We start from the raw sequence: 16,078 nt of genomic DNA on the forward strand, positions 1-16,078 counted from the left end.
ATATGTGATTAAAAAAATTTTTGGCTGACTGTCTGTATGTTCAGGCATCACGTGAAAACTAATGGTTCGATTTTGATGAAACTTGGTATAATTATACCTTATTATCTTGGGCATAAAATAGGATACTTTTTAACCCTGGAAAAATACGTAGCAAAAAAATAAATCAAAAAAAAAATAACCTGTAGCGCCGCAAGTCGGCTTTGGCTTGAACCGTTTGCGTCAAACGCGGGCTGTCGTTCTTATTGGAATTAATAATATTGTATGCGTGTAATAACCCATGAGTGGAATAACTGTTCTTTTTTGTGGCGACTTCAGACAAATTCTGCCGGTGATACCACGAGGAACACGAGCTGATGAAGCCAGAGCTTGCCTTAAAAGGTCGAGTCTATGGCAACATATTATATCTATGCATTTAACAACAAATATGCGGGTGAGACTCGGAGATGACACACAGGCACAACAATTTTCAAATTTAATATTAAAAATTGGCGAGGAAACTTATCCAAATGATGAAGGAAAAGTAGCTTTAAATGATGAGTTGTGTTATACTTTTTCATCCCTGCGAGAGCTAATATTTGCTGTTGACGGAGACTTAGCAGCGTTACACATTAGCACAATACTTGGTTATGCAAAAGGTCCATTTTGTCTTCTTGGAATGACCAAACATCTGCAATAAATAATGAATTATTGGCACATATTTAAGGAGAAAGTCGAGAGTATATCTCTATTAATAGAATGATGGATCAAGAAGAGTCCACTATTTACCCCATAGAATTTTCAAATTCGTTAAATGTTTCTGTAGTTCGTTCACATACGATAATTAAGTTAAAAATCGGGTCGATTATTATTCTTAACGGCATTCGATTTAAGGTCGTTAATTTACAACCTAACGTAAATTAAGCTGAAATTTTAACCGGTGGTGGTGCCGGGGAAAGTGTTTTAATCCCTCGAATACCATTGTGGCGAATCTATACGCCACAAGTCACAAAAATAAAAAATTGAAACACGCGACGCTATCAGTCATAAACAGCGAAAAACCTAAATCGCGCAAGCAAAGATTTCACGGATTGGAGCTATATATACAACCTCCGACACAATATCGTCGGAGCCGCAGTTCCCCAGGCATAACACCTAGCCTAGCGGAAGATCTTCCCTTTGGTGGCGGTCGAGCCGAATCATCGCTCCGCTACATTGGTGACCCCGACGTGATTGGAAGCAACCTTCTACATCAACTCCAATCCTTACCATCATCACTCCTCACTCTGCAAGCAGACTCATAGCAAACCAGCAACAGGGATCGCAGCAGGTCCATCGCAATCAATTCACCGAGCTTCCTGGTCCTGTCTCCACCCGCACTCACTTTCATCGACTTCAGCGAACGACGCATCTACCGCAGCCCACGCCTGGATCTTCGACGGCTGCTCTTCTCTCCAGCGTGGCAGCTCTGCACGATTTCTTCCGGCGCCGACAAGTCGACTTCGCTCTCTACTGTCTCGACTCACCGCAGACTACGAGCAACGCAACGGCTCACTCCTGACTCACTAGGACTTCGAGTAACTTCCGACTCACTGAAAGACAACTGCCACTTGCAAGCTAACTGAATCATAGATTGCACAGCAAGATCTCAAGACTTCAGACCTCCGGTCTTGGGGGGCAGTACTGTGGCAAAATCTTTACGCCACAAGTCACAAAAATAAAAAATAGAAACAAGCGACGCAATCAATCATAAACAGCGAAAAACCTAAACCGCGCAAGCAAAGATTTCACGGATTGGAGCTATATATACAACCTCCGACACAACATCGTTGGAGCCGCGGTTCCCCAGGCATAACACCTAGCCTGGCGGAAGATCTTCCCTTTGGTGGCGGTCGAGCCGAATCATCGCTCCCGCTACACCATTGATTTTCAACAATTTTCCATTTCAATTTAAGAGAATACAGTTTCCTGTAGCTTTGTGTTATGACATGACAATAAATAGGGCTCAAGGTCAGACCCTAGGAGTTGCTGGCGTAGATCTTACGGCGAGTTGTTGTTCTTTACGTAGCTCTTTCCCGTGTGAGCAGTCGAAGAAATCTTCATGTTCATATTCCGGATGAGCTCACTAACAATATTGTGTATTCTGAAGATCTCAATTAACTTTCTGTCGCATTGTCAGGATCACTTTTTTATTTTTGCAAACTTTTCGTGACTGTCAGTAATTTACTGCTAGATGCTACTTATCAAGGTCGGAATTACTATGAAAAAAATACTTACTACAGAACGCGAGCTCAATAGCAGTAGCTCAATAGAGGGATCTCCTTAATTATAATAGGCCTAGCCTTATTTGGATCCAATAGATATTTATAAGATGTCATTGTCAGTTACTCAAAATGGAGAAATAAACCATCCACGCGAAGATCAACATCCGCGCGGACGGAGTCGCGGGCGGAAGCTAGTAATCAATAAAAGTCATTGTGGAATAGCACTAAAGAAATAGAATTAATAAATCGGAATAAATAATATTGTAATTAATAATTTTTCATGGCACAAAGTCGAGAGGTAAAACGTTTATTCGACAGTGCTACAGATACTAAACAAATACAACAATAACAAATTCTTTAAACTAACACAGATGTGCTGTAACAAGTCGAAACGGTCATAACTCAGAGATCTTTTTGCACTGAAAGAGTACAAAAACGCTGATAAAGATATATTAATAAAGTTAAGTACAGATTCACGCATTCCTCTTTTCATTTTAAAAATAGAACAATACAAATCCTGTGGTCATTTAAATAGCAATTTCTTTGCTTTCTGTTGTCGCAAACAATGTATACTGTGGTCGAGTCGAATGGCGAGTCTTTCAGTTATTCTGAAAGTTGAGTAGCTACTTAAAAATTAGTAGCGACCCGCCCCGGCTTCGCCCGGCATATAGCAATTAAAGATAAAAACCTTCCTCGAAAAACCAGTTTTCAACATTTCAAACAGGAACAAAATCTGTCACCAAACTTTCAAAGGGTAGGCAGAGCTATCAGTCTTGAAAAGACTGAAAGACCACGTTCAGCTATACGGCTTTAAGATGGATCTGAGATTCAAATAGTGACAGCTACTCCACTGAAATTCAAATGCATTCAAAAATAATAATAATTCATGTTCTTGTCTGTGATACAGAAGGTCCCGAAGTTTAGATTGGAATAGAAGATTGGTCTAGGTCTTGGCTGTTTAATTATATAAGTATTTATTATAAAGTATAAAATCGTTGAGTAAGTATCTCTCTACAAGTCTCGAACAAACTTCGAGGCTAACTCGATCTTTGCAATTAGTCTATATTGGAAAGTGGTCACCATTCGTACGCGGGGCACATTCGTACAGTTAGTATAACAGAAATACTAAACGGGGCACAAACACGCCTTTGCTTGTGTGCATAGACATATCGGCCGCCATGTTGCTAGCGGATTGTCGCGCCAGTCGCATTACGGTGTATCAGCTGACAAGACGTAACGTGTTTTCGCGCACGGTGAGTAATTTTTTTTACCTAAATGTAATTCGTAATTGAAAGTAGAATTGTTATGTTTTTGATAAAATGGTGATGCTTAATCAATGTTAACATTGTTTATTTTGAGCTTTAATTGTTATATTTCTCAAACTAAATAAGAATTTGTATAAAGTTTTATTTTAATTTTGTGCAAAGGCATGGGGTGCATTCGGACAGCCAGACAGGGGGCACATTCGTACGGGTACGAATGCTCCCCTTTAGATTTTATCAACTACCAGTATATTAAAATTAAATTTTTATGAAATAAAATATAGTATTACCTTTTGAAGTATTCTTGTTCTAACAAAATGAAATATTTTTATTAAGTCAACCTTATACTTATTTTTTATTGCAGAATCATGGTGCGAAAATATAAAAAAAAGGGTACTCGTACTCAAGAAGTGGATGAAGAGTCCATGAAATTAGCAATTGATGATGTGATACAAGGACGGTTGTCGTATAGGAAAGCCGCGTTAAAATACAACATCAAAACATCAACGTTGGAAAGCAGAGTTAAGAAACTTAAAGATGGCTCTAATGCCGATGGACTCTCACGAACTTTTCATTCAAAGTTCACGAGTCTTCAAGTCTTCTCATTGGAAGAAGAGGTACGCTTAAATGACTATATTACTAATTGCTGCAAAATGCATTATGGCCTAACGATAGTACAAATTCGGAAACTTGCCTACGATTATGCGAAAGCGTTGAATTTAAAATATCCAGCGAAATGGGACGAAAATCAAATGGCTGGCTCAGAGTGGATGCGTAAATACAGGGAACGAAACACCAACCTCAGTCTGCGAAAGCCAGAGAACACTAGCACTGCTCGATCATTCGCGTTTAATAAGAATGCAGTCCAACAGTTCTATAATAATTTGGCTGAAGTATTACAGCGACATAATTTTGCAGCCGACAGGATATTTAATTTCGACGAGTCCGGGGTATCAACTGTTTTAGAAACTCCTAAAATTTTGGCCCCTAAATCACAGAAACAAGTGGGGCAAATCGTGTCAGCGGAAAGAGGAGAGTTGATAACATTTGGTGCTATTATTTCTGCAAGCGGAAATACTATCCCTCCGCTATTTGTATTTCCACGGGTGCACTACAGAGACCATTTTCTTGAAGGTGCGCCTGAAGGAAGCCTCGGAGCTGCTAATAGAAGTGGGTGGATAAATGCTGACATATTTGTTTCAGTATTAAAGCACATTCAGAAATACACATTAAGCTCTAAAGAACATCCGATTTTACTGCTATGTGATAATCACGAAAGCCACATCAGCTTACAAGCTATAACATATGCTCGAGATAATGGCATCATTTATGTGTCTTTTCCGCCGCACACAAGTCATCGATTGCAACCCTTAGACGTTGGAGTGTTTGGCCCATTCAAGGCAAAGTTGAAAATAGCGTTCAATAATTGGCATATGTCAAATCCTGGCAAAACAATCAACATTTATAATATTCCTAAACTGGTAAAACTTGCATATTTCGAATCTTTCACCGCAAAAAATATTACAAGTGGATTTGGAAAGCCAGGTATATGGCCGTTCAATGAAATGGCCTTCAGCGATGAAGATTTTGCTCCCATTGACGTGTATGCTTCAAATAATTCGGTAAATGTGCCACCTAATCTGGAAACAAGTACTGTGGCTCTAGAACCACAACCTTCCATCAGCGTGCCATCGACTGATATGAATGAGCCAGATATTCGTGAGCAGTCGCCTTCTTTGCTTCAAAATACTCAAGACATTGTTATCGGAACTGGCGAATCTTCCCCCTCTGCGGCTGATGCACAATCTGAACCGAGTTCTTATCTTCCCATAACACCAGAAGTCATAAGACCTTATCCTACAATTGTTAGAAATAGAAAAACCAATAAAGGAAGAAAACCGGGTAAATCCCGTATATATACAGATACACCTGAAAAAACTGAACTAGAAGAGAGACATAGACAGAAAGAATTGAAAAAAATAGAACAGGAAAGGAAAGCCAGAGCCAAAGCAGTGAAACGTAATTTAAAGGAACTTAATTCTAGACAAAAGAAAAAGAAAGCTAAGAAAATAGAAAGCGAAGATGATTCAGATGAATCTAAAGGATCGCAATTTAGCTTGCGGGAGAGTTCAACATCTCCAGTTGATTTTGAAATGGACGAAGAGACTGATGATCTTAGTATCAATAATTATTTAAATGTTACACCAGAGAAAATCAAAGATAATTGTTATGTTTTGGTAAAGTTTGAAAAAAAGACTTCTGTTGTCTATTATGTCGGAAAAGTTCTCAGTCATTATTCGGATACAGAGATGAAAATAAGTTATCTTCGGAAGAAACCGGGATTATCGTGGTCCTTCATTTTCCCCGATATAGAAGACATACACACTGTGTATATCAGCGATGTCGCCATGATCCTCCCTGATCCTCAACCACGAACGGGCTGTACATCCAGAATGGCTAGAATTATAACTTTTGGAGTTAATTTAAATAATTATAATGTGCAATAAGTTCCAAAGTAACAACCAAATGTATAATTATATACTTTAAGTTTAAATTGTCAAAGACTGTACAACGATGTTATACAAAATGATTGTAAACATCTCATTTAGACTTAGAATTATCAATAAGTAAACTAAGGATGAACGATTTTATTTTTTGTTATTTTTCTAAAGAAAGATTTATCGACTATGAGTCAAGTCACAAGTTATTAAGTTAGTTCTTTGATAAATAAATATTTTTATAATAAATAATAAAAATTTAACGACTTTAATTGGCATTTTAATTTCCTTTATGAATCTACTCCATGCTGTACGAAAGTACCCCGCCTACTGTACGAACGTACCCCGTACGTGAGGTACATTCGTACAAATATCTTATCATAAAAAAATTACTATAACCCTTTAACCTTTTGACATAAAAGTTTCGAACTTTTTTATAACAAACTGCAATATATTTGTTATACTTAGGAACATAAACTATATAAATTCGGCAATTAATCATAAAGTAAAAAAAATAAATCTAAAAAGTGTACGAAGGGTAACCACTTTCCCCTATTATTAATTCATATATATAGAACAGCAAAACACACTCTCATTCAAGTACACTCGCCAAATGTAGATATTCCATTACTTCCAGGCGCAGGCTAATGGTCATCCGAACGTAAAAGTTTTAAATGTGATTGACCTATTTTCCAGTTTCATGATAAGACTTCCTCACGATGTGCTTACAAAATCTGAATTTGATTGTTCTCTTTGATTGTACCAATCTGAGTTTGGAGCATCGCCTTAGGCCGACCAGAGTGAGGTCGTATCTTAAAACTTAGCCAGATGTCCAATGTCGTTTTTTTTTATTTTTTTTAACGTCTTTGTTTGAAAAAATAACTTGTTCTGGTCTGGGTATTACATGCATATATGATGTCTTATTATCTTAACGAACAAACAATGGCAATAGTCACGTGACTATAATATAATAGAATAGATTTATTTTCAAAATTGGATACAAGGTATCACTTATTGATGTCACATCACTTAAATCTAATTATAACTACTACTGCTCCCAAAGCGCATGTGTAGAAGATGCGGCGCAACAAACTACAGTGCAGCACTCTCTGACTCAAAGGTCACGTTAAGCTGGACATGAAAACTACTGGATCTGAAAAGTAGTTTGTACATACATACATATAATCACGTCTATATCCCTTGCGGGGTAGACAGAGCCAACAGTCTCGAAAAGACTGATAGGCCACGTTCAGATATTTGGCTTAAAGATAGAATTGAGATTCAAATAGTTACAGGTTGCTGGCCCATCGCCTAAAAGTAGAATCTCAAGTTTATAAGCCTACCCCTCAGTCGCCTCTTACGACATCCATGGGAGAAAGATGGAGTGGTCCTATTCTTTTTTCTATTGGTGCTCGGAACCACAAGGCACGGATCTGAAAAATAGTTTGTTTTCAATAGTTAATAACAACAACAGAGTTGGTACAAATTCAAAGTATTGTCCCTGCATACAATTCAGACAATTTACATTGTTTGGATGTTTTACGAGTTTTTTACGGCACGAATCACTGTAATACGATTGTGAGCTTTACGGGAGAATTTAATGTTTAGATTTGTTTGTAATTCAGAAATTGAAAGCATTCATGCTTGAGGTGAAAATGTTATTCTGTGGTCGTTGAAATTGGTTTTATATTTATTGACCGGACGGGACAATGTTGCGTTGAATGATTATTGAACATACATACATATAATCACGTCTATATCCATTGCGGGATAGACAGAGCCAACAGTCTTTTAAAGACTGATAGGCCACGTTCAGCTATTTGGCTTTAAGATAGAATTGAGATTAAAATAGTGACAGGTTGCTAGCCCATCGCCTACAAAAGGAATCCTTGGTTTATAAGTCTATACATATACATACATATAATCACGTCTATATCCCTTGCGGGATAGACAGAGCCAACGGTCTTTTAAAGACTGATAGGCCACGTTCAGCTATTTGGCTTTAAGATAGAATTGAGATTAAAATAGTGACAGGTTGCTAGCCCATCGCCTAAAAGAAGAATCCCAAGTTTATAAGCCTACCCCTTAGTCGCCTTTTACAAAATCCATGGAAGAGAGATGGAGTGGTCCTATTCTTTTTTCTATTGGTGCCGGGAACCACACGGCACATATATAAGTCTATCCATGGGAAATATATGGATTGGTTCTATTGTGAAGTGCTGGAAACCACACGATACAAAACACGTAGCTGTAACAGAAAATAAAGAGTTATCACCTGTAAACTTCACATTAAACGTTTATTCTTGTAAAAATAACACCCATTTTATATACTACGGGCCTTAAAGTCGGCTTGCTCAATTTGTATTTTATACCTGTCAAGCCTTACACTATATTGTGAAAATTTTAAGCGAAGTTTATCGCTTAGTTAGCTTCTTTGTAATTTTATTATGACTTTTTATGAAGATATCTCAATGAACCTTTTCTAAGTTATGTACATCAGTTTGAATCTTAAATATTTTTTGCGTTAAATAAAGAATTCCGTTAATTATTATTACAGTAATTATGGAAATTTCATTCTTGATTCTATACTGTCTTATATGAAACTAGCTGTTGCCCGCGACTTCGTCCGCGTAAATTTTGAGTTGAATCTTAATCATACAGTGAGATACAGACAGACAGACAAAAAATGTAAAAAAAAAATCTCTATCCGTATCAGTCAAAATATTAAATGTACAGACAAAATATTTTTACCGTTTTATTATATGCATTACTTTGATTTTCAGTTATTAGTTTGAGTGATTACCTGTCAGGTAATCACTCTTAAATTTTTTTGCGTTAAATAAAGAATTCCGTTAATAATCGTTACAGTAATTTTGGATATTTCATTCTTAATTCTATACTGTCTTATATGAAATTTGACGTTATGTCAAACAAATAATATTGAAGAGCATTGAAATTTACTTCCACATCAAATTCATCATTAATTAATACATGACCGCTAGCATGATTTCAACTCAAAACCTATCAGTTTTAAGTCGGACACGTTAACCACTCAACCACCGACGCTGTTAGCCCCTCCCATCATTGATTTTGTATGTAATTCTCGTGAAATTCTTTATAAATCATGTATTCTGGGAACGAATTTCCGACTGCGCACGTTAGACACACGTTAAGTGCTGGAATGGCTCTTATACCGCGCCCCTGGGTGGGGGATAGGGCTGTCACACTATCACCTGAGATTTCAGTTTGATAATTCATTCATTCATTTCATTCATGGCTTGAAACGGCTTCATGGTATGGATTTGACGGCCTCTGTGGCGCAGCGGTAGTGCCGTATGGTCCCGGCATCTTGTTTCCATGATGAAAGGCGACTAAGGGAGGCGGGAGACAAAGGCGATGGTCAATATTTGAATCTCAATTCTATCATCAAGCCAAAAAGCTGAACGTGGCCTATCAGTCTTTTCAAGACTATTGACTCGGTCTACCCCGCAAGGGATATAGACGTGACTATAATGTATGTATGTATGTTATGTAATTGCATGCATTCAGTGAAAAAAAAATCATTGTTTTCCCATACTTACCTCGTTGTGGAATTTGATGTAAAATATTGATAATCCTTTAGTCGTCTCAAACTACATACATTAAGAAGATTAAACAAATAAAAATTGTCTTAATATTATTTATGTAGATACTATTATTTAGTTTCAATTGTGTCAACCCTACGTTCAGTTGCACACGCCGCGGCAAAGCTAAGGGCTCTTACGCTCAGGGCGGCCCGTAATTTGGGTCAGTGACGGAAAAAGTTTGTATCTAGCAAAAATTTCATCTGATTAGGCATCATACCTACTTAACTTAAGCCACTTACACATGTGATTAAAAAAAGAACATACATACATATATACTATAATCACGTCTATATCCTTTGCGGGGTAGACAGAGCCAGACTTGAAAAGACTGATAGGCGACGATCAGCTGTTTGGCTTAATGATAGATCTCTGTTCGATCGACGATCGACGATCTGGTTAGTCAGTCAGAATAAAACCCGATTTTTGGCTGTTCAAGGCGTCGTGTCTTATTGTCGTCTTAGTCCAAATTTTGATTGGTAATTTTTTCATCAATATGTCAGTCAGTTTTGTTCATCTAAAATGTCAAGTCAAAGTGTATGTCTGTCCATGGAGGCTGAACGGCCGCTACAAAGAGTGTAAATACTTATCCCTTACGTAGTAGACAGAGCCCATCTCGAAGAGGCTGGAAGGCCACGTTATATGATTTATACACCTAAATCCAGCCTTACATTACTTTTGAGACTGTCTTTTTAAAATGGTATTGACATACAAATAATGAGGCAACCCATCTCCTAAGAGAAACCTAAGTTTACTAATATGACATACATATAATCACGTCTACATCCCTTGCGGGATAGACAGAGCCAACAGTCTTGAAAATATTGATAGGCCACGTTCAGCTGCAGTGCCTAGTGAGTTGTTTATTAGTATTTCCTTTAATTGACTTTTTACAATTAAATTTGGAGAAAAAAAAAAAGAAAAAACAGATATACAAGGAGAGTGTGGAGGGAAAGGTCGGAGTGGGAAGGGCTAGGCGAAAGTATTTTGATAAAATTAAAGGCTTCCTGGCAAAGGGTCAGGTCAAGAGTACCCGAAACCGCCGAGCTTGCATGAAGAGAGTTATGAATGTGGATGAAGCGAAGGAAGTGGAAAGATGTAGTCTCTGCCTACCCCTCCGGGAAAGAGGCGAGATTTTATGTATGTATGTATGTATGTATAAGAAAAAAAATCCTGAATCTGGGAGTGAGAATCTCCCTGTGCCAATCCAAACACCTACTCTTTCAAGTTGCAGTATCCAAATGACCGATCCAAACACCTACTCTTTCAAGTTGCAGTATCCATTTACAAACATGAAAAATTCCACAATATATCCTTTGAGCCAGAGTATCTTCGTGAAATATTTACTCTGAATTACATGGGCAGGAGGCAAAAAATAGGAGTTAAAACGAGGGTGGCCATTTTCTTTTGAAAGGCACTCTGCTCGCTCTCCATGCACTAAAACACCTTTGACATTGATATCTCTAAAATCTTTTTCACGGCTCGAGTTAACGTCTGAGTCCTTAAGACTTTGAAAATGGTGAAGTATGATACGTGTTTTGTTTATGCTTGCGACGAGAGTGAACGAAGAGATTGGTGCAGGTGGATGAGATGAAAGAAATATGCAAGGATCGGGGCAAGTGGAATGATGTACTATTATCTGTCTTCCTCGAAAAACAGCGGTGGTTTAATGTTTGTATTTATGAAGTTTCGTTTTGAAACTGTGGCTTAATTTAAATAAAGGTTAACTATTTTAATCATTATTTCCGTCACTCAGTCTTAAAGCTGAACGTTATTTCTCAGTATTTTGATTGAGACGTGATTATTTGTATGTATGTAATTATTGTTTAACTGTTTAACCTAAAATATATCGAAATCAAGTCTCATTATTTTCTGTCTTCTCTTTCAAGTGAAAATAAATAGTCTCTGCCTACCCCTCCGGGTAAAAGCCGTAAGTCTTCTTCTTCCTTCTGGCGTAACTGCTGCCCCAGTAGCATGACACGCTAGACGCCATTTTTCAAAATACGTCGCTGTTTCGCCTTTTACGACGTGAAACGTGAGAGCGATGGTTTTCGCTCGATAGAAACGGCGTCGCGCGGGTCTTGTCCCGGGTAGAATCCACCCCTCTCTGGAGGAGAGCCCTAGTGCGCCTTTTGTCCGTGAACTTTTGTGGAACTTCGTCCTTCACTTAAATAACGGTCTTACTAAAATGATATGGAAATAAAAAGGCGAAATTTTTTTTCACGAATTTTATTCTGTATTATTCTTTTAAATCTTGATACTTGTCATAAGATTTGGTAGTAACGTTTAGATAACTTGTTATCTTATAAAATTCAACATAGTTTGATAATTATAAGGTTTACATAAAATTATTTTTGATTACCTATAGGTACAAAAATAAAAATAAATTAAAACTAAACAAAATTACATAAAAATGATAATGAATAACTAACATGAAGGGTTTTAGTTGAATAGAGGAGAAATCAATTAAGATAAAGTTTAATTTTCTCCAGAAAACGAAGATTTTCTTTCGTCTTTCTGGGGATAAGATTTTCCTAATCATCGTTGTAATTATGAACATAAATTATCAAAAGTCACATCATTTAATGTACTTATTTAAACAAAATGAGTTTAGTTTTTAAAAATAGTCAAACACCTTTTATATGTATACGTAATCAAAAAAAATTGAGTCGAACATAAATGACTTGTTCTTCTGTTACGGCACCGACTAAAAATATAATAATGTAGAATTCCATTTTCTGAAAACACAGTATTCATTTACTCGTACAAAAAAAAAAAAAAAACACCTAAAATAAAATTCTAAGAGTGTATCGGCAGCTCATTTGAATTTGTTTCTTGGAATACTATTATTGAAACATTCTGTAATTACGTTGTATCACCACTGTGCAATAAAAAATATATAATAAATAGCGGTGTATTGAAATTTTTTATGTAACGTTCTCTTTAATGTTATGTTTTTTTTTTATTTTCATTAAAGAGAACGTTCAAAATTATCTTTTATAATTCGAATGTAAAAATGTAATGCTTTTTTTTAAATTTAAACCTCCCTTTGTCAACCTTTTTACAATATTCATTGCTGCTATCCATACATCCTCATTATATAATAAATGCAAAAGACAGTTAAAAATTTAATTTTGTATGATAAAATTTTTAAAACCGAAATCATTTGGATATTAGAAGATTATTATGTTTGACTTATTATTTCATTTTGTTTTCATTATCATTTTTAATCGAACTAAAAGAAATGATACACCAGGAATTATATAACTATTGGTTAATAAAAAAGAAATTCCTATAGTGGAATAAACAAAAATAGAAATAATATTTTATCACAAAAATATCTATCGTTTTACTAAAATGACATGACACAGATCACAAAAGCAATAATAAAAAAAATACATGACTCTGAAAATTATATTCGGAAACTAATTAAATATATAATTAAAATTTATATAACATGTAATTATATATATTAAAATGAATACCTTGGTATTGATAAAGACGAAATCATGCGTCATGTCATTACAAAGATTCTTATAATAGTATACAGTCTTTAAGATTCTAATGTATTTACAATAATTTGCCATTTGGAATAGCATTACTGTAGCACGAAATAACAATACGATTTTTTTTGATGTTTTCAAAAGGACTTGATTTAACTTTTTTCATTTAACAAAATGGATTTTCTTGCATTGAGTTACATTAATTTCGCCTATTTACAATGGAAATTATAAAACATCAATTATATACAATTACAACTTAAAATAACATGATTTGGGCAAAGTTACACTGATCATTAACAAATTAAATTCTAAATTATATTTATAATAGTGAGCTACATAGACAATTTCAACCAATAATAAGGATTCAAAAGATCAGTATATCTTTATCCTTCAAAACACTATATACTGGCTATATTACACCTATTAATCATAAAACATTGTACCTGTATTTAAACATTAATACATTATTTACATTTTGTTCATTTTTAGATATTTACAACCATGTTTTAACTAGCAGTTACACTTCGTGTCCATATCACTGTATAACTTACACATAATTGTAAATATCCTCCATTTCTCATACGTTCATTTCTGACATGGCCGCTTGGGGCACTCTAGACTTTTGCGAGAAATGCTGGGAGGGGGGCGAAGAGGGGGGAGGGAGCACTGACCCATTCCCAGGACCCTGGGACTGCCCAGTCTGTGCCTGAACGTCGGGCAGGTTACTAGCGCTGCTCATAAAAGTAGCATTCTTCGGAAGCGTCATACAATTCGACGCGTTACATATCTGGTTCTGCTGTTGGTAGCTGAACCCCACTTTTCTTGGCAAAGTCGTACATTGACCCCCTCTAGTAGACGGTGGACTTGGTTTCTGCGACAAATTCGACATTTGAATACCCGTATGACACACGTTAGGGCAATTCGAACTCGTAAAATGGGGAACTCTGTTTGTCATCGCTATAATTGCGTTCTTATCTTGATGATCTATGTCGACAATCGTGCTGGAACTTTGAGAATGACCGACGAAATAATGTGGATGCTTCGAAGACACACTGTCGAAAGTCGAGTTATGATTCCTCTTCTGCTGTTGTTGTAACGCTTTCACTTGCAACCTAGTCTTGTCTCTCTGATAGTAAACCCCGGCGAAGATTAATACGTTTAATATCAAGAGGGAGCAGCCTATAGCAATAGTAACGCTCAAGGCAGTCGAATACGCAGTGTACCCAGCCACTTCTAAATTAGAGACGTCTTGTTGGGTATTATTTGGAGTATGACTCTGAGTGACTGCCGAGCCCGGTCGAGCCGACATAACGCTTATACAAGTCGTGACGTAAGTGTCCATTGTCGTGGAAGGTATATCTAGAGTGACGTTGTAAATAGGTTTGCGGTAAAGTTCCAAAGTCGGGTCGTAATAGTTCGCACGAGTCAGTGGATCAGGGCGGACCAGACCGTCGTATAGCTCCGGATCGTTGTGGTTACGAAAAAGGTTGTGCTTCGCAACCACGTCCTTCATTCCCGCTCTATGGATTTCGGGGATCAGCCGTAGCCACACGGACAGTTGATGGGCTCGGTAATGGTTTTTCATCCTCGGCTTCATGCCTGCAACAAAATTTGAATGTAAAAGGGTCAAGGAATTTGCGGATGGTATCATTTCGCTCGCCGAACGGTAAGGTCGACGTAATTAACTTTAAAATTGATATTATGCGAGCGCGGGACCAGACGGAATTTACATTTTTGTTGCTTTTATTAAATATCCACAACACGTCTCACATTTCATTTTCGTCATAAATATTAATTTTGTAAAAGGGATATTTTTGTTGTAATAATGGATTTTTGCGACGCGAGCATATCTTCACGGTCCAATTCTCGCTGAGTTGCGATAAGAGTAAACACGTCAGTCAGCAAAGTTTTATCTATTTCAGAGAATACCAACGCATACACTATATTATTTTTATAGAATAGTGGTATTGTGAGTCAGTATTTGTCATTATAGATGTTTAGATGTCTTCTTTTATCACATTCTTTCTCTTTGTATTGCTGTAGTCGGGTAAAAAATATCAATCTGCTTTTATCCTATTTGAGTCAAACGCTCAAAAAATAAGTCTTTTACCGCTTATTGTGCCAACATTATATTTATATTATCAAAAAATAACACAGCAATAATGAACTCATATGTATCCAAGACTAAACAAAGTCCGAAAAATTTCGTTCTAAATTTAAAACCGGCTATGGATCAAACATGAGACTTTGCAACTCATAATCATCCACTACGCGATCTTACGCAAAAATTTATATAGCGTCATATTTCTCACACTTATCTCCTATTTTGTCGAGTATAAAATATCGTCGGTTGAATACAAATAGTCGGAGGTATCATCGTTTTCCTTGAGCAATCGAGTGTGTGATACAATCAAACAGGCAGCATTTGTGTGCGAATATTTTTGTTTGTGCCTATATGACACTCGTGTAACCAAGACTCTTTTGTTAACTGTATTGTTTGCATTACCAAGGAAAGTATAAATAAAGCATTATTATATGAAATAACAAAGAATAAAAAAAATTGTTATATACATTTTTTTCAAAATTGTTTCTTTCATAATTATCCTTCTAACAAAGTATTTGGTTTTATAGAATAGAACCATTCAATATCTTTCCCATAGATGTCGTAAAAAGCGAGTAAGGGATAGGTTTATAAAGTTGGGATTCCTCTAGTAGGCGATGGCCTAGTAATCTGTCACTATTTAAATCTCAATTCCACCATAAAGCTGAACGTGGGTGGGTCCTTTAAGACTTTTCAAGACTGTCGGCTCTGACGACCCCGTGAGGGATATAGACATGACTATATGCATGTATGTTAAATTTTATTAAGAAAGCTTTTAATCGGATCAATTTATCGATTTCCCCATGGAATGGTTCGAATCAGAGTATTGAATCACTGTTAATATTTAAAAA

General features: G+C 36.4%; 2 protein-coding genes across 2 annotated transcripts in view; one reads left to right on the plus strand and one right to left on the minus strand.

Moving 5' to 3' along the window:
• Positions 1-3,457: 3,457 nt before the first annotated feature.
• On the plus strand, positions 3,458-6,704 carry LOC132903935 (uncharacterized). Its single transcript, XM_060953503.1, has 3 exons — positions 3,458-3,493; positions 3,867-5,680; positions 6,697-6,704. The coding sequence occupies exons 2-3, from the start codon at positions 3,871-3,873 to the stop codon at positions 6,702-6,704; spliced, it is 1,818 nt and encodes a 605-aa protein (XP_060809486.1). The 5' UTR covers positions 3,458-3,493; positions 3,867-3,870.
• A 6,726-nt stretch (positions 6,705-13,430) lies between these two features.
• The window catches only part of LOC106136824 (neuroligin-4, Y-linked), a 74,386-nt gene continuing 71,738 nt past the window's right edge, over positions 13,431-16,078 (minus strand). The window contains exon 11 of the mRNA XM_060954300.1: positions 13,431-14,725. Coding sequence (XP_060810283.1) covers positions 13,704-14,725 — 1,022 coding nt within the window. The 3' untranslated portion in view covers positions 13,431-13,703. The remainder of the gene's footprint in view (positions 14,726-16,078) is intronic.

The sequence above is a fragment of the Amyelois transitella genome, chromosome 4 (assembly GCF_032362555.1).
Source record: "Amyelois transitella isolate CPQ chromosome 4, ilAmyTran1.1, whole genome shotgun sequence".
Classification (NCBI taxonomy): Eukaryota; Metazoa; Arthropoda; class Insecta; order Lepidoptera; family Pyralidae; genus Amyelois; species Amyelois transitella.

Coding starts and splice junctions, on each gene's coding strand:
- LOC132903935 (XM_060953503.1), top strand. CDS start 3,871: ATGGTGCGAAAATATAAAAAAAAGGGTACTCGTACTCAAGAAGTGGAT.